Genomic DNA, 25,668 nt, shown 5'->3' with positions numbered 1-25,668 from the left:
GCCTGCTAGTGCCTCACCTTGAAGCGGCGGTCGTACTTGTTGACCGAGTCAGCAAAGTCCACTCGCTCCCTCTTGCCCAGGAACTGACGCAGCTCCGGCCGCTCCTCCAGCCCCAGGTAGTCCCCAACGAAGTTCCTATTGATGCTGTTCCGTCTCCGCTCCTTCTTGTTCAGCAGGATGTTGGAAGCTGCGGCGACACAGGGTGAGGGGCAGAGATCACAGCCTGGCTCCTCCAGGCCCCTCTGTCCTCAGCCCCAGCCTCCCACCTGCAGCCTCTCACCTTCCTCCCGCATCTCCTCGTACTTCCGGATTGCCACGTGACGCCGCCAGGCCTTCTGGATGGTGCGGGCAAAGCCATCGAACTTGCGCTCTCGCATCTCCTCCAGAAGGAAGAGCTGGGCAAGAAGGAGGGCCGGTGGGTCCTGGCATCTCCCCGGGGAACACAGTCTCCAGTTTCCCCCGAGCCCACCCCACCCACGTGCTCTTGCTGACAGGCACCTGCACACATGCTCTTACACTGTGGGCAAAAAATTTTGTCTTTCTCCAAATGACCGGACCCAGGGTCCCAATATGGGGCACAATCTTCTGCATTAAATTATAACTGCAGGTTTGTCTTGCTGGGTTCAAATCCCAGCTCTGCCACTTACTAGCTGTGTGGTCTTACCGGAAACGGTATAACATCATGGTTTCTCATGCTAATTAAGCTATGGCATGTCATCCATGTGAGGTACACTTCAGTTTCAGAGATGTTAGAAATGCAAACCCGTGTGCATCTTGGAAAACCAACAAAGTACTGCAGATGTGAAAATCTGATGGATAGGACTGGGATGTGACCGGCTACCACATGGTTGTGCAGTATACAACCTGCACACCCATCCGTGGCAGCCCTGGAAAGGAAGCTTTCATAGAAAGCAGAGAAAAGTCTTTTGAATTTTTTTTTCTTTTTTGCGGTATGCGGGCCTCTCACTGTTGTGGCCTCTCCTGTTGCGGAGCATAGGCTCCAGACGCGCAGGCTCAGTGGCCAAGGCTCACGGGCCCAGCCGCTCCGCGGCATGTGGGATCTTCCCGGACCGGGGCACGAACCCGTGTCCCCTGCATCGGCAAGCGGACTCTCAACCACTGCACCACCAGGGAAGCCCAAGGCTTTTGAATTTTAAGAGTCTCCACCCACAGGGGACTTAGAGAATAAACTATATTAGAGCAGGTCATCTGGAATAATAACTGGTGACTATATCAGGGAAAGAAAACTACTGGATATGAAAATATTACAAATCTGCAGTAATAAAAACAATGGGGTGCTGGTCAAAGAATAGAACAACCAGTTGGACCAGGATGGATGATGGGGAAATGTCATAATTCAAATGGAAATTTAGTGACAGAAGGTACAGCATTGTCAATCAGTGAAAATGGGAAAAGTATTGAAAATAAAGTCGGGCTTTATTTAGAAAAATAATTGACATTTCACCCAGAGGGGTTTCTCAAATACACAAATATCACATCACTGCTGAAAGCATGGCTGCCACTTTGCTGACCAAGGTGGCTGATGTCTCCCAGAAACCCCAGGCTTCCCTGCCAGGACTAAAAGAATTCTCACTTTAAAAATATATACCTTGAAGGACTTTTAAAGCTGCGGGTGTTTAATAACTGTTCATAAAAAGTGGAGAGTTCTCACCAGGAAAAAAAAAAATCTCAGGTTCACAGGTTGCCGGGTGTTGACTAGCATTTACATCTTCTTTTGATTCTCAGACCAATACTCTGTGGGTCCATGGGTATGTGTGCAAAGCACGTTCAAGTAATGCCTTGTATAGGGTGTCTGGAGGGCACGTAAATGCATTCTGTGGTTTGCCGCTGGAAGGACAGTTACAAGTAAAGGGAGACCAGCCATGCAGAACTGGGGGTGGGCCAGTCAACCAGGACAAGTGTCCTCCAACCTTGTGATTTCTGCCCAGTGAAGAGGATGTGTTTTCAGTTTGGGAAATGTATCTTCCTGTCTCCAGAGTTTTAACGGCATCTTCTTTACGCTGGGACAGGCAGGGGTGGGCGTGCCCCAAATCTGAGCTTGGCCCTGGTGTACTGGGTTGAATAGCGTTCTCCCAAAACTCCTATCCACTCAGTGGGAACTTACGATTGTGACCTCATCTGGAAAGAGGGTCTTTGCAGATGTAATCAATATAACATGAGGTTATACTGGAGTAGGGTGAGCCCTAAATCCAGTCTGACTGGTGTCCTTATAAGAAGAGGGAAATTTGGACCCAGACACACAGAGGAGAAGGCCATGTGATGCCAGAGGCAGAGACTATACACTAAGGATGTAGAGGTGATACGTCCACACACCAAGGAATGCCAAGGATTGCTGGCGATCGCCAGAAGAGAGGGAAAGGCGAAGAAGGATCCTTTCCTGGAAACTTCAGAGGGAGCGTGGCCCTGCTCTTGGTTTTGGATTTCTAGCCTCCAGAAATGTGAGAAATTAAATTTCTGTTGGGTTAAGCCATCCAGATACTTCGTTATAGTAGCCCTGGGAAACGAATACACCTGGGATGATGGGCCATGAAGGCCGATAGGTGTGTAAAGCATTCAAGGTATTTTGAGTCCACGTTTAGAAGAAACAAAACCCAAATCTAACATAAGTGCCTTTTTAGTTGAGAAAGGCTCCAACTCCATCAAGTAATTTAATTCTTTGATCAATTTTTGATCTAGCGCAGTTACATTGTTTCCGTTTTACTAAAATTATTCTCATCAGGATCAGGTTTTTTTTCCTGTGCAAAATTTCAGTCTTTTTCCTTATAAAACTTTCCCAGCAAGCTTTTACCTTTGTGAATGTCATTATTTCCAGCTGGTTCCCCTTCTCCACCTCAAAATGTGCAGACTGCAATTTTGGTCAACATTTGATTTTACCTTCTATCGTCTTAGGCAGCGCTAGCTTTATTTTGTCTGTTTTTTTTCAGTGTCAATTTTTATCTTTTCCTTTCAGAGTCAGATACTGCAATCCGCCAGTAACCAGCGAGATGGATTCTCTTTCTCTCTCTTTCCCTCCAATTTTCCTTTTTTTTTTTTCCCCTTCTGCTCCCTCTTTCCTTTCTTTCTTATCTATTACCACTTAAATTCTTCCAGGTGCAGTTTTAGCCTTGGACAATTTTGGTTTGTGCTGAGTTTCTACTGCTAACAATATCTACATTGTATGCTGTTGATTCTAGACTGTTTTTATTTCTTGGAGCAAAGCGCCTCCGTAGGGAAAAGCTCTAGGAGGTAGATGCAGTCACATTTGGGGGATGAAGAATCTGGACCTCCCAAGATAGATTATTTTTGGAGCTATGAAATCTGTAGAGGCTCCACCCCACTGTGTTATGTTTTTGCTTTGATGAGAGAATAGTTACTTGTAAGTTACAGTAACATCAAGGGAATCATGCAGACAATCTCCTGGTTGTCTTCATAAAGTCCCTGAGATACTATAGAGCAGGTGCCATGATTATGCAGGTGATGGGCACCCAGCTGGGCCTGGCCCACGTCCCCAGCATACCTTTCCCTGGTGCTACAGCTTGTCCTGGGTTGGGGAACCTAAGATTCCCTTGGGAGTCTGGTGAACCAGTACAGCTCATTGAGACGACCATTTCCCTGTGTGCTTTCCAATCCATGCACTGAAGCAGGGGGCCAGATGGGCCCTTAGGGGATTCCTAGCCTTGTTTTTTCGTTATTCTTGTCATTGTTGCTTTTTAAAAAACTTCCCCTGCCAGCTTTATTGAGATATAACTGACATATAACACCGTGTAAGTTTAAAGTGTACATGAGTTAATTTGATGCACATATATGTTGCAAAATGATTACCACCTAGGTTAGCTAACCCTTCTGTCCTGTCACATAATTACCATGTCTTTCTTGTGGTGAGAACATTGAAGATCTACTCTCTTAGCAAATTTCAGGTATATAATACAGTACTGTCAACCGTAATCACTGCACTGTACATTAGATCCCCAGAACTTCTTTGTCATTGCTGCTTTGTTTGTTTCCTTTTGCCCCTGGAAGCAGAGGTGGCATAATGTCAGTGGTGCTTCTAGCCTTTTCATAAAAGGCTAAGAGCTGGGAATTCCCTGACGGTCCAGTAGTTAGGACTCCATGCTTCCACTGCAGGGGACACGGGTTCAATCCCTGGGGGGGAACTAAGATCCTGCAAGCTGTATGGAACGGCCAAAAAAAAAATATAGAAAAAGACATATTCTGGATAAGCTGTGAGTTCTTATCTCCTCCAAGGGGATGTCAGCACAGGCGGCCATGCGTTTCTTCACCTGCTTCCTGGCCACCATGGACCGTTCAGCTAATTTAGTTTTTTTTGAGCACCTACTACATGCCAGGCACCATGCCTCGGACTTTCTGTTTTGTCTAATCCTCGCCCTGATCCTGCGGTGTGGCTATGACTCTCCCCACTTTCCAAATGGAGAAACTGAGGCTTGGAGGGGAGAGGAAGCATGCCCACAGTCGCACAGGGGCCTGAAGAGCAGGACCGTGCAGGTGATGCTGGTGTCTGTCTGTCTGTCTCTCACACACACTTACGGACTCAGGGTTCTTGACGAAGACCTTGGTGCTCCCCATCTGGTACTGGTCTGGCTCCATGTTGACTGCCCGCAGCAAGTGCTGGACCCCCTGACGCTCGTCCCCACGCCAGTGCGGCCACGTCTCGGGGGTCAGAATAGCATACCTGGAGGGGGAGAGCAGGGGAGGGTTTGAGCAGCTAGCAGGGCGGCTGGGTGTTGGGGCCAGGGTGTGTGTGGTGGAGGGCGCCTCACCTCTGCAGGAACTTGGCAAACTGGCGGCGGTAGGCGAAGCCTGCCCGGCGCACCCTGATGTTCTCCTTTAGGCCCAGATACTCCACCTGGTGCTTGACCCTGGAGGGAGGGCAGCCTGAGTCCCCTGGGAGTTGGGGGGGGGTGTCTGGAATCGTGCTGGAGGCAGTTTAGGGGGTGAGTTCTGAGGTCTAGGGAGGGAGGTTCACTGCTGGACACAGGGGCCTGCTTGAGAGTTAGTTTTGTGCATTGGGGGGGCCTCGGTTCTGGGGGATCTGTGTTCGGGGGTCAGTTTCAGTTTCAGGGGGTGGCACGTGGGGTTTGGGGAATGAGGAGGACTGTGTTAGTCCCTGGGGCATCCTACAGACAGTCTGGGGTCCTCCCTTGGGGTCTTGATCAGCGTTAGGTATAACCCTGGGGCCCTGAGGGGTTTTGCACTGGTCCTAGGGGTCGGCTTGGGTGAGCCCTTTGATGGGTCCCATGACCCTGGGGGTCAGCTGGTGCGGACTGGCCCAGGCAGGGCGGGGGTGTCACCTGTTCTCCTCCCAATCACGGGGCCTCTTGGTCTCGTTGGGCTTGATGCAGCGGATGTAGTGGGGGGTGCACCTCTTCAGCGTGGATACCAGGTCGTTGGCTTGTTTCTAAGGGAGCGGGGAGAAAGTGGGGGTGGGGAGCACAGATGGGACCCTCTGGCCCCTCTCTCTTCCCACCCTGAATACAAGAGACAGGACACACTGGCTGGGTGTGTGGCACCTGACGGACCACGGGCTCAGGTGTCCCTGGTCCATTCCATGTGTGACTCTGTTAGCACATATCACATGGGGTTGATATCGTGCGTCTACCTGGCCCTCAAACCGAAAACCAGGAGCTCACATGTCTGCCATATTCACCACTTAGCCTGGCACATAATAAGTGCTCAGTGAACTTTTTTTTTAAATTAATTAATTTATTTTTGGCTGCGTTGGGTCTTCGTTGCTGCATGCGGGCTTGCTCTAGTTGTGACGAGCGGGGGCTACTGTTCGTTTGTGGTGCGCGGGCTTCTCCTTGCGGTGGCTTCTCTTGTTTAACGTTTGTTGATGGAGTAACTGAGCACGCGGGAACATGTTGCCCAGAAATTTCTGCTTGTCCTTTGGGGCACTTTGGAAGCAGAGAATCATGTGTGTGTGTCTGAGAGGCTAGGGTTGTGCATTTTAGACCCTCAGGGGAGACTAGAAAGGAAATTATTCCAGGTGGGAGGATCAGGGGAGCAGCAGGAGAGACCCCGGTGTGTGATCACAGTTCTGGGCCAGTGACTGCGCCTCTCTGAGCCTTGGCCTGCCATCTGCCAGATGGGACTAAGTCCCACGTCTGTAAAATGTCTTGTGTTTGCTGCCAGCACTGATAAGTGCCCCATATATGGTTATTGAAATATTATTAGGATGGGACACCCATGTTCATAGCAGCACTATTCACAATAGCCAAAAGGTGAAAACAGCCCAAGTGTCCATCAGTGCAGGAATGGGTAAGAAAAAACGGTATATCCGTAAATGGAGTATTATTCAGCCTTAAAAAGGAAGGAAATTCTGACACATGCTTGAACCTTGAAGATATGCTCAGTGAAATAAACCAGTCACAAAAGGATAAATGCTGTCTGATTCCATTTATAGCAGGTCCCTAGAAGGGTCAAATCCATAGAGACAGGAACTAGATGGTGGGGGCCAGGGGCTGGGGGAGGGGATGAGGAGTGAGTGTTTCATGGGGACAGAGTTTCAGTTTGGGAAGATGAGAAAGTTCTGGAGATGGATGGTGAGGGTGGTGGCATGAATGCAAACGTACTTAGTGCTGCTGAGATGTATACTTAAAGATGGTTAAAATGGTAAATTTTATGTATATTTTACCACAATGAAGAAAAAAGTGACATGACCAAAATACCAAAAAAACAAAAAACATTAGGATGATGGTTCACTTCTGGATTTAGGGAGTTAGGAGGACATTAAGGAAGCTGGTCCAAGCTCCTTAACCCCAGAGCTGGAAGAAGGCCCTGGTGAACAGAGAGAGGGTGCCAGAGGGAGGGGCAGAGGCCCTGGGATGGGGGAGGGATTGACCTTGGAATGAGGGAAATGGACCCATCCCTCCCCATGCCCACCTTGATCTTGGAGCCGGCTGTACTGGGGCGGCCCTTCTTTTCTACATCCAGCTTCTCGGGAAAGAGCATCCGGAGGAAGGCCCTGGGCAGGGATAGAGGGGAGGTCGGAGGTGCAGCTAGAACTTGGATGCCCTCCCAGAGGTGGGCTGTCTAGGTGCCTGGGACGCAGAGGACATGCTGTACAGTATGGTTCTTCCTTAATGCTAGGGGGTGTGATGGTGAGAATCAGAAAGTTGGTTTTGTCCTTCTGGTTCCTTGATTTATTTGTACTGTTACTTTTTCCTCCATGACCATGTATGACTTGGGTAGCAAGTAAAATAGAACAAAGTTAAGCTAAGTGATGCAGCATCTCGGGCAACAGGGGCAGGTCCCCTGGGAGGAACCGTCTTACAGGCACAGGCTTGCATGTGTGTGCAAAGAAATAGGGACAAGGATCTTGTCGCTGTAGCTCTGTTTGTGATAACCATAGATGGGCACAACCTAAGTGTCCATCAACAGGGGATCTGTTAAATTCACTCTGGTGAAACCGAGCAGGACCCTGTGGGGCCTTCCCGGAGACAGAATCCCCCGCCATGTCCCCTGCCTCTTGTTTTTAGAAAAGCTTTAGCCTCCCAGGCCTTCTCTGAGCAAATTTAATCAGGAAAGTGAGAACATGCAGAAACAAAGGAAAGCAGCCAAGCAAGACAAAATAATAATAGTTCAGCCGTAAAACAAAGTGAAGGACTTTTAGTTCCTCCTCAAGGGCCATAGATAATATCCTGAGCCATATCCTTGAGTTGTTTTGCAGATATTAAAACCCCCATCAGGTAGAAGAAGGTAATTATATGCTGACCACCAGTGCATAGACCCCAGATTGGCTGGAACCAGAAGGTTGATGATGGAGATTCCAGAAACATCACTCTGTTACCTCACCATCAGCCAATCAGAAAATTGTGCACGGACCTGATCACACACCCTGTGACCCTCTCCCTCACACTGTCTTTAAAGACCCTTCCCTGAAAGCTATCAGGGAGTTTGGGTCTTTTGAGTATGAGCTGCCTATTCTCCTTGCTTGGCCCTGCAATAAACGCTGTACTCTCCTTCACCACCACTTAGTGTCAGGGGGTTGGCTTTGCTGCGCATTGAGCGAGGGGCCCAAGTTCAGTTTGGTAACATTGTTACATTCACAGCTTCTTCCTCCTTCTCAGTGAGATCTTCCCTAACCACCATAACCCAGAAGAAGTGGACTGCTTAATAGATGCAGAGTATGTGTTTAGGGTGATGAAATGTTTCTGAACCTAATCGTGGTGATTGTCATACAACATTGTGAATGTACTTAATACTTAATGCCACTGAGCTGTATACTTTAAAACGGGTAGAAAGGTAAATTTTATATTTTGTGTATTTTATCACAATTAAAAGAAAGCAAAAAAAAAAAAAAATGAAAGAACGATGCCCTTCTCACTGTCTACCCCTTACCAACTTAGTTTTTCTTCACACTCGTCCCAGTGGTTCTCACACCTCAGTGGGCACCAGAATCACCAGGGAAGCTTGTTGAAACACAGATAGCTGGGCCTCGCCCCTGGGGGTTCTCATTCACAGGTCTGGGCTGGGGGCCAATAATTTCTAACAATAATTTCTGGTGATGCTGAGGGTGCTGGTCCAGGGACCCCACTTTGTGAACCACAGCTCTAACTCTGTGCTTTACAATACGGCAGCCATGGGTCCCACGTGGTTCCTGAAGCCCTTATAACGTGGCCTGTCCAAATTGAGATATGCTGTGAGTGCTGAAACACACACTGGATTTCAAAGAGTATGCAGTGTGGAAAAAGAGAATGTAAGTATTTCATCAATAATTTTTTAGTACTGATTGCATATTAAAATGCTACTTTGGGTATACTGAGCTAAAGAAAACATTAAAAAAATTTCACCTGTTTTACTTTCTTAAAAAATTCTTTCACCGTTTAATATTCCACAGACAATTAGTTCTATGGTAAATCTCTTACTACAATTCTGTTTTTTAAAAAGAACAAACCCTAGACGAAATCTGACCAGCAGATGTGTTTTGTTAGGTACACATAGCTTTCTTTTTTTCTTTCTTTCTTTTGTAAAGTACACAAAACAACATACAATTTACCATTTAAATCATTTAAAAATGTACTATTCACTGGTATTAGGTACATTTACATTGTCGTGCGACACCTTTTTACTTTTTAAGTGTGCTTACCAGAAAGTTTAAAACTACACGGGTGGCAGGAATGGGGATTGACTGCAATGTGGCATGAAGGATCTTTTGGGGCGATGCACGTGTTCCAAACTGGATTGTGGTGAGGGCTGTACAACTCTGAACATTCACTAAAAACCATTTCTTAAAATGGATGCATTTAATGGTAGGTAACTTATACCTGAATCAGGCCATTTAAAAATAACTACGTGTGTGGCTTCAGTTCTATTGGATGTGGAATAATGTTGGACAGCATCGTTCTACATCAGTGGTTCCCAAACTCTAATGTACCCATGACTCCTGAGGTCTTGCTAAAATGCAGATTCTGATTCAGTCCCTCTGAGGTGGAGCCTAAGGCTCTATGTTTGTAATCAGCTCAGAGGATGCTGACGTTATTGGTCTAGTAACCACACTTTCAGCACTATACGAACCACTGTCTTAGAACTTTCACTCATGCTATATTCTATTTGCCTTTTTTTTTTTTTTTTTTTTTGGTATGCGGGCCTCTCACTGTTGTGGCCTCTCCCATTACGGAGCACAGGCTCCGGACGCGCAGGCTCAGCGGCCATGGCTCACGGGCCCAGCCGCTCTGCAGCATGTGGGATCTTCCCGGACCGGGGCACGAACCCGTGTCCCCTGCATCGAGGCGGACTCTCAACCACTGCGCCACCAGGGAAGCCCTCTATTTGCCTTTTTTTCCCTCTAGTTCAATGTCTGTCTCGCCACTTGGCTGTCAGCTTGATGAGAGCAGCTGTGTTCTCTGACCTGTTCAGTTCTCTACCCCCAAAAGTTCAAATGATGCCTGGTACACAGCAGCGCTTGAATAAAATTTTGAGATATAAAAAGATGGAACCCGGTATGCTGCTGTGATCAGGGAGATGAATCCATACATATTAATACAGAAAAATGCATAGCGAGATGTGTTTTCACTGCATAAAAAGGGAAGCTGTCCACACCAGCACAGATGCTTGGGTTTGCAGAGGGCAGCGTTGGAAGGGCCATAAGGAACTGCTGCTAGGGCTCTCCCTGTGGACCTCGGGCTACTGTTTAATCAGAACCAGTCATTAGAAACACAGCCACCCCCCCCCAAAGTTTATGGCGTGATGGGAGCTCTGGGGAAGACGGGGTGGTCTCTGGGCCTCCCCCGTCCCCACGAGGAGTTGTCCAGAGGCTCCCGCCTGGGACCACTCACTGCTCACTGGTCTGCATCAGCTCTATGAGGTCGGAGAAGAGGACATCACGGTTCCTCTCGCAGAAGCCGTTGACATCATAGGATACCTGGAGGAAGGCGGCGTGGCGGGAGTGAGGGACTTAGGCAGAGGGTCGGGGGGGGCGTCCTGTGGGGGCCTGCTCTGGGGTGACAGGACTGGGTGGTGTCTACAGTTCAAAATAGGGGGTCGGGGGCAGCATGGACCTGGGGGCCCTGGAGGTCTGATGTTCAAGGTGGGGTTGGAGGGTTAGGGCTACAGTCTAGGTCAGAGGTGAGGGAAGATGGGGGTTACAGTCCAGATTAGGAGGTGGGGGCTGCAGGCTGGATCCGAGGGATGGGGAGGTGACAGTTAGAGCTCAGACTGGGGGGTGAGGGGCTGCAATCTTGGCAGGGGTGGGCCCCGGGGTTCCACGACTGAATTTGGTGTCAAAAGGTCAGATTGAGCATCTGTATTGGGGTTGGTTGGGGGGCAGGGGGCTGGGGGACTGTGTCAGGAGGGTTACAGCACTGGCTGGGGGCTGGTGGTGGTGGGGGCTTTGGCCAGGCTTGTGGGCTGGGTCTGCCATCCCCAAGGGTGGGGGGCCCTGCATAGTTCCTGTCTGGGCTACTTCCTGCTGAGGGAAAACGGGAGCTCCAGCCCATTTTAGGGATTGGTGGGCTGCAGTATGGCCAGGGGACCCCTGAGGTTCTTCGCTGCCCATGTTAAGGTCAATGGGAGAGTCTTCAGTCTTGTAAGCTGGGGAGGGGGACCATGGCCAGGGTCGGAGGCCACTGGATTTCGAAAGCCTTGGCTAGGGGTCTGTAGGTAGGGGGCTCCAGCCTATCGTGCAGGCAGTGGCTGGCAACATGGCCCTGGGGACTCCAAGTTGAGATCAGAAGGAGGGGGGCTGTGTCCTGGTTCAGGGGGATAATGGGGCTGACAGCTCAGATTGGGGCTTGGGGGTCTGCTGCTTAATTTGGTGTCGATGGGGGGGGAGTTTGTGTCCTGTAAGGGGGGGCGCTGTCCTGTTAGCTGCGAGAGCTGTGGGCTTGATCAGGGGCCAGTGGGCTCCACAGCCCTGGCTGAAGGGCCATGGGTTGGGGTGACAGGCCAGTTCTTGGGGGTCAGTGGGAGGGGGTCTGTGTTTTTGGCCAGTCGGGGGAGGGCTGGAGAAGGGGGTCGGTGGAGCTCTTCAGCCCTGGCTGGGGGTCTGGACCGAATCCCCCTGGGGCCTATGGGGCGGAGGTGGGGCGCACCTTGCCCGCGTAGTGGTGGATGACGAAGCCGGCACTCCAGCTGTTGAAGTGCTCGTGGGTGCCCACGGCCGCCTGCAGCTTCTGCAGCAGCGTCTGGTCGGCGCCGCCGCCCGTGGCGTGCATGGTGGCGCACACGTCGTCCAGGACGCTCATGATGCCCGGTGGGTTCTGCGGGAGCGGGCGTCGGGTCGGGTGGGCGGGGTGGGCGGGGCAGGGATCAGCCTGGCCCGGCCCTGCCCCCATCTCGCTCATTGGGGAGGGAGAGGAGAGGCTTCCGAATGCACGAGCAAAAAGGTGCTGGTGGGGGGCCCAGCTCGCTGGTGCAGGATAGGGTGGGGGACCCCATAAGGGACCCATGCCTGTATCCCTTCCCCAGACTGAGATGGTGGGGGGACCCGTCAGCTTTGACCCCTCTATCCCCAGCAGCCTGCCTGGGGGGATGTTTGTTGAGTGAATAAGTGAAAGGTGAGCAGGTAAGCAGAGTGAATGGGCAAGGTGGCCGACAGGTATCGTCAGTGGGGCTCCATCTGCCCAAGGGGGAGCATGGGTGAGAAGGGCCTACGGGGGCTGGAAACGCCCCGGCTCTCCCAGCTCTCCCAAGCCCAGCTCCGGGGCCCAGTGAGAACCCCCAGATCTGCCCTGGCCCTCACCAGCTTGTTTTCGATGAGGTCACAGACGATTTTGTTGTTGAAGTACTGGATGGGGGTCCAGCGGATGCCCTCCTGTACGTACTCCTCCTGGTGGCGGCAAAGGGGGCAGGGATGGGACCAGGTGTCTGGGCAAAGGTGCCTGTGTTTCTAGAATTTGAGCTTCAGGAGGATGGGTGAAGGAGGTGTGACAGATGTTCCCCCCCACCCCCCATATAACTCCTCTTCCCATCTCATCACTTAGGACTGTCTCAGATAACAAAGCCCATTCCCCCGTGTGGGGCAGGTCAGAAGGTTCCCCAGGGGTCCGAGAATTGAGCCCCAGTTGCCTGAAGTGTGACCTTCTCATGAATACATCCTATTTGGCTCTTTAAAAATAAATCCCTTTCTGGGGACTTCCTTGGCGGTCCAGTGGTTAAGACTCTGCGCTTCCACTTCAGGGGGCATGGGTTTCATCCCTGGTCGGGAAACTAAAATCCCACATGGAGTGGCCAAAAAAAAAAGAATGGTGGTTTAAAAAAAAAAAAACTCCCTTTCTCACTTCCTCAGTCACGTCCTGGTATTTGCCCTGAAACCTAGTCTCAGGCTCTGCTTCTATGGGACGGGTTGAATGAAAACAGCAGGGATTTTTGTCTGTCCTGTTCATGGAGGTCTCCCTAGCACTGCAGACAGTGGCTGGTACACAGCAGGTGCTCAATAAATAATTGAGGTGTGAAGGTGTGAACAAAGAAGCTATTCCCTAGCCCTTGTCAAACCTTCAGAGGCAGAAAATCTCTCCTGAAGGAAGGAGCTTGGACAGGTCAGCAGAGACAGGTGCCAGTGTGGGGCTGGGGTGTCCCCGGTTGCTTGGCAACCTTCATGGTCCTGCCCCCACCCCCAGTGTCCCCTGCTCCTGGCCACTTGGATGCCCTTGCCCACCTGTTCAGCCTTCAGGGTGAGTTCGATAAAGATCTGCTGTAGCTTCTCGTTGACGAAGTTGATGCAGAACTGCTCAAAGCCATTTTTCTGCCAAGAGAGGGAAAGAATGCTTCCCTAAGTGGGCTGATACTGGAGGCTCCGGGGCCACTGGGCCACCCTAGAGTGGCCGTGGGCCGGTGGCAGTGTCATACGTACCTGGAAGATCTCAAAGCCGTAGATGTCAAGCACACCGATACTGTACTCCTCCTGGGGCTTCTGCATGGCACGGTTAATGGCCTGTGATGTGGTGGGGACACTAGGTGAGTGGCCTGCCACTCTCTTGAAATGCTCTTAGCCATGTTCACAGGCTGGGTACCCTCCCACCAGTTTCTCTCCTGCCTTCCCCACCTCTGTGCATACCCATACCCCCATCGGTCATTCCTATGAGAAAGCCAGGTGTTAGAACATCCGGGTTCCTGCCTTGGGAGCTGGCTCTGCCCCTTAACCACTCTGCACCTCTACTTTCTCATCTTTAAAATGGGTAACAGTAGCAACTCTCTTAGAGGTCTATTCTCTAAGAGTTAAATAAACTGATGCTTGGAAAACAGAACCACAGCGGACATGCATTAGGTGCTATGGAATGTTGGCTACTGCAGTCACTATTCTTGACCTTGACGCGTCCCATTCTCATTCACCCCCGTCTAGTCCATCACTTTGTCCTCCTGACAGGCCCCCCCCCAACCTCGTGGCTCTCAAATGCACCCACCCCTGTCCATCCCAACAGCCCCCATCTCAGTTCAGGCCTGGACGTTTCCAATAGACCCCTCCTTCCTGGGCTCCACGCCACAGCCAGGAAGCCCCTAAATCTCCCATCAGATCACCTCCTGCCCTGTTTGATGCCTCCTACGGCTGGGCATTGGTGAGGTCATGCCCACCAACTGGTCATGACAGTCCAGACGCCGGCCCCGCCCCCCTCACCCCCCCCCCCCCCGCCCCGCCGCTGGGCTGGTCCAAGCCCAGGGCCTGGTGCCGTCCCGAGCTCCTCTCCCACCCCCAGCCCCACTTGCCTCTACGAGGAAGTCGAAGAGACGGGAGTAGAGCCCCTTGGCCAGAGCGTCCCGAGTGTAGGCCGCCTGCTCCACGTTCAAGGTCACGTCAATGGACTCGCTGCGCCCGCCCCAGCGGCTGTCCATCTTGCGGCTGGTCAGCTTCTCCTGCAGCCGCCTGCTGTCAATGCCCAGGAGGTAGGCGGGGAAGGCCAAGACTGCCAGGTGATGGGGCGGGTGGGGGGAAGGGAGCAGTCGGTTGGGCTCTTGGGTTTCGTGTGAGCGCCCCCCATCTCTCCCCATGATGCCCAGTGACACCGATCTTGTCCTCATGGGACCTTACCCCCAGGGGGCCACCCAGGGAGGAAGCAGGTCACACAGGCATACACGCCTCCACCCCGCCCTCCACAGCACCCACACTCACGGTCTGCGCTCTCCACCCGGGCATAATTCCCATCTTCGCAGAAGCTGATGTTTCCCAAGTGCAAGATCCCCGCCACAAGCTGCAGGACCAGCTGCTGGACATTGGCTGGGATCCCGATGACCTGCATGGCGCTCTGGGGGCACAACAGGGGCAGAGCCTGTGCCACAAATCCCGACCTCCAGCCTGCCCCCTGGGTTGGGCTTTGGGGGCCATGGCACAGACTTGGGGAGTCAGGACACCTGGGCCTCTGTCCTGGCTCTTTCACTCATTGGCTCTGTAACCTTGGGCAAGTTCCTTCCCCTCTCTGGGCCTTGGTTTCCCAATTTGTAACACGGGAAGTTTCCCGGGGCTGGAGGGGCAGCTGGCGCTCACCAGAGTCTCACTGAAGTCGCTCCGGTCATCGGTGCCGTCGACCTTGTAGGTGTCTGCTTGGTTGAGGTAGTAATAGTAGTCGGGGGTCATGAGTCCCAGGTTCTGCCGCTGCTCCTGAGAAGCCCCTTCCAGCAGCTGGAGGGCAAACGATCTTCACGCATGTGGTGATGGACCGGCACAGCCCTCGTAATCCCCGAGGCTCACTGTCATGGGCTTCCAAATGCTGACCCTCCCACCGTCTCCCCCCGGGCTCCAGGTGGGGCTCCCTCTGCCCCAGCCCCACGGCCCCCTTCCGTGCACCTGGTAGTAGATGTGGAAGTTCCTCTCGTTTTCATTCTGCATGACCACTCGGGATTTCTCCAGCAAGAAGTTGGAGATCTTGCCCCCATCTGGCTCCCCACCGCGGCTGAACTGGATCTCAAAGTACTTGCCCTGAACCCAAGAGAGTCACGTCAGCCCTCCCAGGGTCCCAGGGCTGCAGGTGAGGAAGGATTGGGGATCGGTCTTATGAGCCTGGTCTCTTTGTAGCTCTTCGCCACGTGACCTCAAGTTGCTTTCCTCTCCTCACCTCCCACTTATTGTTCTTTTCACCAGCTCTTCCCTCCAGCCTTTGCTTAAACTGTGTCCTGGGCCAGGAATGCCTTTTCCTCCCTCTCTGATGATTCAAGCCCTCACTTGGGGCATTTAGCCCTGTGCCTGGCACAGAGAAGTATCACAGTTTATTGACAGCTCCCCAGTCCCTTCACCATAACACAGAGGCCTCCATGTCTCCGTGGAATGCTACTGGTTCCAGTGATCCTGGGTGTATCCCATATGTTGTCCCTGAGCCCAGAGCAAGGGACCCACACCATCTTTGGTCTCTGACACCATCTGGGTTCCACTCTGGCTGGAGGTTGGAAGGCAGACAAGCCCCTTACTTCTCCTTTCTGCCACCTACATCCAATTGCAATACAAATGACATCATCATACTACACAATGAAACACCTATAATGTATGACAAATACTTATTCTATTGTATAATAAAACTATATAAAATCAAATAGGATTACATATTTTTGAGATTCATTCATGTTTTGGTGTGCATTAGTAGTTTGAAAACACAGACTCTGTGATTCCGTTTATACGGAGTTCTAGAACTGCTGAAACTAATCCACGGTGAAAAAAGAAAATATCAGAGTGGTTGCTTCTGGGGTAAAGTAGGAGTAGAGATCAACGAGAAAGAGACAAGAGGGAATTTTCTGGAGAGATGGTGATGTTCTGTATATCAGTAGGGGTGTGGGTTGCACAGGTGTATGCATTTGTCCAAACTCAGTGAATGGTCCCCGTTAGATTTATATATTTTGCTGTTACTTTAAAAGAAATAAAAGAGAACTGCAAAATTATATTGGACTATAATTAATGATCTACATGCTGAAGTGTTTGGGGGGAAAGGTATGATGTCTACAGCTTAGTTTGCAGTGCATCAAAAAAAAAAAAAGATGATAGCCGCTGGGCCTGTGCGTCTGGAGCCTGTGCTCCGCCATGAGAGAGGCCATAGCGGTGAGAGGCCTGCGTACCGCAAAAAAAAAAAAAAAAAAAAAAAAGGATGAATGGAGATACGATTAAGCAAGTATAGTAAACTATTAGTGGTGGAATCTAGGAGATGGGCATACAGGCGTTCACTGTAGTATTCATTCAACTTTTCCATGTATATGAAAAATTTTACAATAAAATGTTGGGGAAGATACTTCAAATATAATTATATTATAAAATATATTAGAAAATAAAAATAGAGCTAATAACTGTAACTAATAATATTTAGGGAAATTAAAAAATATCATTAGTGTCGTAATTCATTAATCCAGTTCCACGTTCAGGCATTTACTGAAATTATCGAGGTCTATGAGATGGATATTAACATCATCCCCATCCCAGCAGAGGAGCCCCACAAGGTTACATTGTTTTTCTTTGTCTAAGCCGTGACAGAAACTGATGACAAATCCAAATCCGTTTACCTACTCTGTCCTCCATTAGGCTCAGCATGGACCTGACACAAAGAAGGACTCCAAGAACCATATGATGAAAGAAAGAATGAACGAGGGAATAAATGGGACCTGAAATGTGAATAGGAACAGACGTAGCCTGGTTGCAGCTGGGGGAGGAGTGTTCTTGAACACTACACAGACATGTCATGGCCTCCACAGATATGCTGATGGGGGACTCTTTTTCAGATGAACCATGAACAGGAAATGAGTCTCCCAGTAAGGAGCAGTATTTCCTGTATTCTTGAGAATACAGGTGGGAGAGAGAGAGAGAGAGAAAGAGGGGGGGGGAGGTCAGTGAGTCAGTGTGGAGGGAGCATGTGCTCCAAGCAGGCTGCAGAGACTCACAAAGCGACTGGAATTATTGTTGCGCACAGTCTTGGCATTGCCAAAGGCTTCCAGCAGTGGGTTTGATTGCAGGATGATGTCCTTCACATGCTGGGGAAAGAAGCAGGTGGGGGTGGGAAGAGGTCAGACTGACGGGGGGGGGGGGGGTGGGAGCTCAGGGTGGGGGGGATGAAATACCGTGCAGAGTGGGGAAGACTCAGCCCTTCTTTCTGTTTCGCCTTACCTGGACCTTCTGGCCTCCGCCCGACACCTTGGAGATGTAGCCCATGATGTATTTAGCTGCCACCGTCTTCCCAGCTCCACTCTCTCCACTGGGGATGGGTGAGGGAAGGAGTCATGAGTGACCAGGGGGTGGGGGAATTGCTCTTTCAACTGTCTGATCAATCATTCATTCATTCACTGAATGAATGACACCTACTGTGTACCAGGCAATAGTCCAGGCACTGGGGATACAATAGTGAACAAGGCAGATCCAAGTGCCTGTCTTCCTGACATTTAGATGGGACAGATGGGCGATAACAGAATGAATACATAAAATATATCATGGGTCAGATGGTGACAAGAAAAGTAAAGCAGGGCCAGAGGCGGAGAGGGGCAACAAGGCTCTGTTTGGATCAGGAGTTCCTAGTACCCCTCCCTGGGGTGATGATGCTGTTTTAGCGGGACCTGGGCACGAGGGTCTGGGACCCCCACTCCGTACCTGATGATGACACACTGGTTCTCACAATCAATGAGCATGTTCCGGTACATGTTGTCTGTGAGGGCATAGATGTGCGGGGGATTCTCGTACTGGGCCTGGCGGGGGAGGTCTGGGCTCAGCCTAGGGCTAGGGCCCTGGGGGTCCTGGGGCTGTGCCTCCCACCCGGCCCCGGCCTCACCGCGCCCTGGTAGAGGTCGATCTCACGGTCTGTGAAGTAGGGCATCTGCTTGAAGGGGTTTACGGAGATGAGCACGGAGCCGATGTAGGTCTGGTTGGGGGAGGGTTAAGGGCCATGCAGTGTCCCAGCAGGCTTTGTCCCTCAGATGCACCCTGGCTCTCTTAGGAAAAAACTGATCTGGATCCAGAATGCGGAGAATAGAATATGCTGTGGCTGAGCTATCCCTGGGGCAGAGGGAGCAGTGAGGGCCAGGGCCACCCCCAACCGGGGCCCTGCTGTCACTCCGCTGTCCCCTGTCCTAACACCTAGCGCTCTTACTGCCCATCCCCCCACCCCATTCCTGTGCTCAGTTATGTGTGTCCCTTCCATGCTTCAGTCCCTCTGCCATCCTTCTCTGCTCTCATCCGCACACCATCTCTCCATCCATTGGTCAGTCATCCTCCTGTCCCTCTGTCTTTCGTCTGCCCACCCCGCCCGCGGCCCAGGGTACAAAGATGTAGTCGTCCATGAAGCGCTTGCGGAGGTTGCCCACGATGGCGTCCTCGGTGATCTGGGGCAGCAGCACCATGTCGTCCACACCACTCTGCTTCACGTTGTGGCTCTGCCAGTGGAAACGCTCCTTGCTGCCCTGGGGGTGGGGGCCGCGGGGTGGCGGTGAGCCCCTGCAGGGGGCGTGGCGGGGGATGGTGCCTCAGCACCCCCTGCTGGCTCACCTCCATCATCAGCTTCTGATGCTGTCCCCTTCCCCACCACCTCCCTTCCTTCTTCTGCGTCTCCGGGACACCAGGAGAGGCAGGCAAGGTCTAGTCCCAAAGGAGGAGGCCAGACAGAATGACAGCTCGGATACATCCCTCAACCCTCTCTTTTGGTCCCTCCATGCTTCCACTTAGTATCCCGTTGCCATAGAGGAGACAGTGATGCCTGGCCCAGCAGGGCAGAGTGTGCTTGGGACTCTGGTGGCTGTGGGAGGAGAGGAGGGTATCAGAGAAGTCTTGATGGCGGAGTCCCCACCCTGCTTCTCACGTCCCCAGCCCCGCTCTCCCTACCTTGGCCCAGGCTGAGTCCCTGACTTCTCCATGGCATTTGACCTGCTGCCACCCCTTCCACCTGGAGATGGATTCCTTCCTCCCATTCCCATCCTCCTCCCTCGGGGTCATCCTAGCCCATCCCTCTGAGATTCTCTCAGCCACCATGTGTCTGTGATCTCTGCTTCTGTGCCTGGCTGGGACTCTGGTCCTCAGCTCGCACAGCCTTCCCACCACCCCTGCCGTGGGCTTCTCCATCCTCAGAGAGTCAGCTCCTGCACCTTCCCAGGCTCCCACTTTGCCTTCTCATTTCCTCCCTCAGCTTTTCTTCAGATGACACCTTCCTTAGGCCCCAACGAGGAGACTCAGACACAGGCGCTCCTCAAAACCCTTCCTCCAGGAAGCCTGCCAGGAATGCTCTCTCCTTTCAGCCCAAATGAACTCATCCAGTGCCTAAAACACTCAAGCACACTGGCTCTCTCAGGCCCCCTCTGCCTCCATTCAATATACCCCTGTCATGGAGGAGTCCAGCACACAGAGTGATGGTGGCTTGGAGCTCTCCTGTCTGGTGAACTCATGCTCAGACAAGATGTCCCTCCTCTGGGAAGCCCCTTACCCGCCCCAGACCTGGAGCTCCTGGAGGGCAGGGATTGGGATTGAGTCCTTGCTAGTCCCAGCAGGGAGGACCTATCGAACAAACAAGGGACAAGGGCAAAGAAAGAAACCCAGCTTCAGAGGAAAAACCCCCAAGAGCAAAGATGCTGGGAACCAAAGTCAAGTCTTCAAAGATGACCAGGGTTTGCCAGGCAGATTCTGGGGAATGGAGATGGTGCGCTGGGCCCATCTGGGAAGGAATTCAGGCAGGGATCGAGCAGGAGGGTCAGCATGGGCAACTGTAGGGCAGAGGTGGATGAGAAGCCAGTCTCACCTGGGGGCACTGGGGAGCCACAGAAAGTTCCTGAGCAGGGGAGGTGCTTACTCAAATTCTGGACATGCTGACAACCCTGGGGGCATTCGTGGAAGAATACCCACAGACACTAAGTGAGCCCAGTCTTTGGTGTGGAGTAGATCTGGGTTCTAATCCTGGCTGTGTGACCTAACAGTGCTCAGAGCTTCAGTGGCCTCATCTGGAAAATGTGAGAAGCAGCCTCACTTCCCAGGGTTGATGTGAGGGATTAACGGCTTTGGGGAAAAAAGTGGGGTAGGAGGATGATCCCCGGGCAGAGGGACACTTGACAGAATTAATATTCACCAAGAATCTACAACCTGCCTGTTGCTGGAGGCAGGTGTCACCAGTATTACTGGCAATCCTCACAGCAGTTCAGTGTGGTGTAGGCTAGGAGGGAGACTGGGACTTGAGAAGTATTTGACCCTTGACCAAGGATGCAGCGAAACTGTTTCCAAGGATGTGGGATTCGAATCTGGGTCCATCTGACAGCAAAGGCTAGGTTCTTGCATCCATGCTCATGAGTGGTTGCGACCCAAGGGGTGTTTAGGGTGGGATGTGAAAGCCGAGAAAGGTTTTTTTTTTTTTTTTTTTTTTTGCGGTACACGGGCCTCTCACTGTTGTGGCCTCTCCCGTTGTGGAGCACAGGCTCCGGATGCGCAGGCTCAGCAGCCATGGCTCACGGGCCCAGCCGCTCCGCGGCATGTGGGGTCTTCCCGGACCGGGGCACGAACCGTGTCCCCTGCGTCGGCAGGCGGACTCTCAACCACTGCGCCACCAGGGAAGCCCCGAGAAAGGTTTTGATCAAGAGCAGGGAGAAAGGGTTCACCAGGCAGAGTGAACTGCCTGGGCAAATGTGCAGAGGTGTGACAGAAGCAGGAAGAGAATTCAGAGGAGGGGGGTGGGCAGGGCTCAAACCCCTGAGACTGCTTCCAGCCTGAATATTGAGAGTGAGGTTTTCATATGACAAATACCATCTCATTTCTCTGTCTATGGCTTCCCATCATTGCCACCTCCATGCATCCACTCTACAAAGAATTCCTGAGCACCTACTTTGTGCCGGTAACTTAGGACTTTGGGAGGAACTCTTTCAGTGCCTCACCGTGTTGCCTCTAAGCCTTTGCACAGGTTCAGCCCTCTGCCCAGAACACCCTTCCTGCCTGGCTAATGCCAACCCATGCCTTAAGGCTTGGCTCAGGGGACGCCTCCTCCGAGAAGACCTCCCTGACTCCAGGACAGGTCAGGTGCTCCCTCGGAACCCCCCAGCCCCCAGGCATCCCTCACCATAGCCCCATCCACGTTCTGGACGTCATGCACAGTAGCTGGGCTGTACTGCTCCTGGGGGCACTTTAAGAATTGTGGGGGAATTCCCTGGTGGTCCAGCGGTTAGGACTCCACACTCCCACTGCATGGGGCAGGGGTTCAATCCCTGGTTGGGGAACTAAGATCCCTCATGCTGCAAGGCGCGGCCAAAGGAAAAAGAATCGTGGGAGCATATTTGGTTGTTCCAGGGATGGGGACATGGCTGGGGACATGGCTGGCATTTAAGGGGGCCATAGGTCCCCTTAAATTTGCACATGTACCTAATTACATTATTTTACAAATACATAATCGTCCTGCCCTCAGCTCCCCACCCCAACCCAGCAGAAGTTCATGTAAGTGACAAACCTGTTTATAACCATTGGAACCGAGAACCAAAACCTATTTTATGTATAAACAGAAGACCTATGTATTTTTTGCATGGTTGATACCCACTGCATTTTACAGGAAAGTTGCTATTGCGTAGCAAGGGAGGATTTAGTTTTGTTCAGATTTCACTAAGAAATGTCCAGCATTCGGAAGCTCATGCTGCTAGTGAGGTTAACGTGTCCTGCTTGTGGCGGGGGGGCTGTCTCGCTCGCTGAGACGCACCTGTGTCCAGGTGTGAGCACCTGGCCACTCCAGTGGACGTTCTTGGGCCACCGGCCTGAGCACTTTCATCTTTCCATGCAATTTTATTCTAAATAACTTTCTCCTCGCCTTGCAGGGGGCCACATTAAGTGTTTTCGGAAGATGGAAGTCTGTGTGTTTCACTATTCCATTTCAGCATTTCAAGGGCACCTGCCAGGATGCTTGTTATAAGAAGGGGGTGCTGGATGTGATGCTCTGAGAACCCCAGGATGCAGTGGGAAGGGTGGGGTGGTGGGAAGACAAGGTTGTGAGAGCAGGAGGACGGAGGTGTTGGCAAGTGTGCCCAGGGCAGAGGCTGAGGTTGGAGGAAGCCAGGACCTGGGAAGGCCTGGAGGTGACAGGGGCTGGTTGGGAGAAGCAGGGAACTGTTGACCGGACCCCCAGCTGCTGAAGAACTTCCACGCTCACTGGAGACTCAGAGGGACCCCATAGAGAGCGTTGTTGACCTCAGGGTCAGAAGTCGGATCTAGAGGTCAGGGAGAGAGGACTGCTTTTGGGGAAGAGGGAAAGAGACTTCGGGGAGAGGAAGGGTCAGGGGAGTGTATTTCCTGTTTTCAAGATGGGGAGGCTCTCCAGTGTGTTGGTGAGAAGAACCCATGTAATTCGAAATTCAGGGGTGAAGTGGTGTCATTCACGGACATGGTGGGGTTGCTCGTTCCCTGAGTTGGTGTGGGGAGGTTGGGTAGGGGTGTGTAGGGGGAACTGGAAGTGGATTCTCTCTCTGGAGACCTCAAGGGTTGGGGCTTGGGTGGTAACCATGGTAACCGAGAACCATACATAACAATAGTTCACACCCCACTGGCACTTATTCTGCGCCAGACTCTGGTTTAAGCTTTTTTCAGTGAATTACCTCACTGCATCCTCTGGGCACATGCCGAGGTCAGTACTCTGATTAGGTCCATTTTGCGGAAGAGAAAACTGTGGCCCAGAGAGGTTAGGTGTCCTCCGCAAGGTCACACAGCAGGAAGGGAAGCTGGGTCTATGTCGGGGCTGGGGGGTGGCCGGGGTTTGTTCTTCAGGTCATATGAGGACAAGGAGAAGACAAGATTGGTCCTGTCCACGGTTTCCCCTTTGGGGTCACCCCAGTCCCCATGCTCTTGGGACCCTCAGGCTCACCTGAGACTCAAGACCACTTCCTTTCTCTGAGGTCAGAAGCCCCGAGGCTGGCTGTGTCTGGCTGGCTCTCCTGACCCCGAGGACTTGGTTCCTCTTCCTGTCCCTTCCTCCTTCCCCCACCCAGTTGAGTGGGCCTCTGCCTCTAGTGGTCCCTGTTATCTCTCCCTCTGTGTCCCGCCCCAGGCACCCGGGACCCCCAGATCCATCCTAGCTCTATGTGATCACAAAAACCACGGGGTTGTTTGTGGCAGAGCGAGAGGTTTTCCTCAAGAGGGTACAGTGTGAGGGAGGAGAGTCGACGATTTTGGCAAGGGATGGATTGGGTGTGAGGCCTGGCTTAACAGTCGGCTCCGTTGACCCCAGGGAGGCCACTTCATTTCTCCAAGCCTCAGTTGCTCCATCTGTAAGATGGATTCCATAATAAATCTCCTCTGTGGGTTTGCTAGGGGAAATAAATGAGCCAGTGCTGAGAAAAGATGCACTGGGGTGCCTCAGGAAATGGCAGCCGGTGGCCCCAAGAGCACTTAATAGAAGTGATCAGTGGCTTGACAGGATAGAGGAGCTGGTCGATGTAGACTCGTTGAATGAATAAATGAACGAAGTATCATTGGGATGAGACTGCCCCCTGCCCTGTGTCATGGGTGTCCATCTCTCTGTGACCCCCAAGTCTCCAACCGTCAAGTTGAAGCTGTTTGTTCCTTCCTTGGAGGGTGAGGGTACCACAAAGAGGTTGTGGTCATAGTTGACCGCAAGTCAAGGATGACTCAACTGGCTGGGGTTCTTGTGAAAGATAGTCAGGGGTCAGAGGTGGCTGGGATGGGAGTGGGGACGTAGATTCTAACTTCAGCTCTTCAGAGAGGCTCCCCTCAACCCACCGCAGAGGGTGTGGAGGGGTGGAGCTTCCCTGGTGCCAAAGGAGGGAGGGCCAAGGTGATGGCTCCTGTGGGGCTGGGGCATTGGGGCCCTCTAGTGAACACACTTCCTGAGCCCCTACTGTGCACGGAAGTAGGTGGGGACCAGGCCTAGACTCTGCCCTTGAGTAGTTCAGAAGCAAGTTGCCCAGAGGAGACAGTGATCCCAGTCAGACGGTGCTAAGGAGAGCTGAGGCAATCAGAGAAGGCTTCCTGTAGGAGGCAGGCTTTGCAACATGAACGTCCCAGACCGTGTCAGGGGTGGCAGCAGGAGCCATGGGCCAGGAAGGCCTTGGGTGTGTGTGGGACACCAGGATCCTAGTTTCTTTGGAATAGAGAATGAGGCAGGGGTGGGCAGCCTGGAGAGTATGGGGGTCAGCCCACACCCCCAGGTGGCCTCTTACCTGGCAGGAGGAGGAGGAGGTTGTAGGTCAAGGTGGCTGTTAAAAGTGTGACCCTGGGGATCACTGAGTTGAAATCCTCTGCTATTTTGGGTTGTACGGCAGCTCGCCTAACCTCTCTGCCTCTGTTTTCTCATCGGGCAAATGGGAATATTGAGGGCCATGGACCTCACGGGGCAGTTGTGCAGATTCAACAAGGCCAAGCTTGTCAAGAAGAAACACTAGCTTCCCTCCATCAGCAGCAGCAGCTGCAGCGGCAGCCTGAAGCTGGCCGATCCCACAGGCACGGGGCACAGGGTCAGGAGGAAGGGCTGGATGAGGGTTTTGCAACTTGCCCTAACTGCTCTGGCCTCCCTGCTCCTGGGTGGTGATGAGCAAAGCCCCAGACTGGAGAAAACAACGAAACAGCCACTTCCTTCCTCGCCGGGGTCCTGTGCACTGTGGCTGCCAGCCAGCAGAGAGGCAGAGGCGAAGCTGCTCTCCAGCCCTGGCCACGCCCTGGCCCCCCGGTGCGCCCCTGGAGCCTTGGTCCTACTCAGTGGGGTTCTGGGGCTACACCATGTGTCTGTACACCATGCAAACAACATTCTCGTCTCTAAAGGCTCTCAGGTCTCCCCCTCCCTTGGGAGGGGTGTCTCAGTTTTCTTTTGGCCTAAACAGAGGCCGTTCTCCAACATGTGGGGACCCTTGTCCTTCTAGAGTCTGTCTTCCTAATTCTCTCTTGACCTCCCAGCCTTTTCCATCCATCCCCATGGCCGCCGCCCCTCGGTCAAGCAGCCGCATCACTGGTCTCCCTGCTTTATATCTGTACTTTCAGAACAACCACGATTACCCTCAGGTCACCACCGTTATCAACCGAGGACAACAGATGGCTGCCTGTACCTGCCCCCCCCCACCAAAGCCCAACAGAAACTGCTGATAACCTCAATGCCAGCACCCCCAGCTCACATCAGACAGAAAAACACTGACGGATTCCACCACCTGTTCCCCATCATCACTCACCACCATCACCACTTATTATCACCGGCACCAACAACCCATAATAACCAACCACCATCGACAGTAACAAGCGCGATCGCAATATACTAGCCATCAACAACCCCACATGACCCAGCAGTCAACCAGACCCCTTTCCAA

At 52.3% G+C, this 25,668-nt stretch overlaps 1 protein-coding gene across 1 annotated transcript in view; it reads right to left on the bottom strand.

Annotated features, from left to right (window-relative positions):
• The window catches only part of MYO1F (myosin IF), a 32,030-nt gene that overhangs the window by 4,405 nt on the left and 1,957 nt on the right, over positions 1–25,668 (bottom strand). Inside the window, exons 2-21 of the mRNA XM_030879589.3 lie at positions 18,673–18,810; positions 18,183–18,272; positions 18,005–18,099; positions 17,528–17,615; positions 17,305–17,394; positions 15,236–15,367; positions 14,936–15,070; positions 14,564–14,696; positions 14,161–14,357; positions 13,310–13,390; positions 13,115–13,201; positions 12,200–12,286; positions 11,550–11,717; positions 10,296–10,381; positions 6,901–6,982; positions 5,310–5,416; positions 4,779–4,877; positions 4,546–4,690; positions 281–395; positions 18–187 (exon numbers count right to left, since the gene is read on the bottom strand). Coding sequence (XP_030735449.3) covers positions 18–187; positions 281–395; positions 4,546–4,690; positions 4,779–4,877; positions 5,310–5,416; positions 6,901–6,982; positions 10,296–10,381; positions 11,550–11,717; positions 12,200–12,286; positions 13,115–13,201; positions 13,310–13,390; positions 14,161–14,357; positions 14,564–14,696; positions 14,936–15,070; positions 15,236–15,367; positions 17,305–17,394; positions 17,528–17,615; positions 18,005–18,099; positions 18,183–18,272; positions 18,673–18,810 — 2,325 coding nt within the window. The remainder of the gene's footprint in view (positions 1–17; positions 188–280; positions 396–4,545; positions 4,691–4,778; positions 4,878–5,309; positions 5,417–6,900; positions 6,983–10,295; positions 10,382–11,549; positions 11,718–12,199; positions 12,287–13,114; positions 13,202–13,309; positions 13,391–14,160; positions 14,358–14,563; positions 14,697–14,935; positions 15,071–15,235; positions 15,368–17,304; positions 17,395–17,527; positions 17,616–18,004; positions 18,100–18,182; positions 18,273–18,672; positions 18,811–25,668) is intronic.

This window comes from Globicephala melas, chromosome 3 (genome assembly GCF_963455315.2).
Source record: "Globicephala melas chromosome 3, mGloMel1.2, whole genome shotgun sequence".
NCBI classification, from domain to species: domain Eukaryota; kingdom Metazoa; phylum Chordata; class Mammalia; order Artiodactyla; family Delphinidae; genus Globicephala; species Globicephala melas.
Note: the sequence above shows the minus strand (reverse complement) of the source record. Positions and strands in the feature narration are given on the sequence as shown.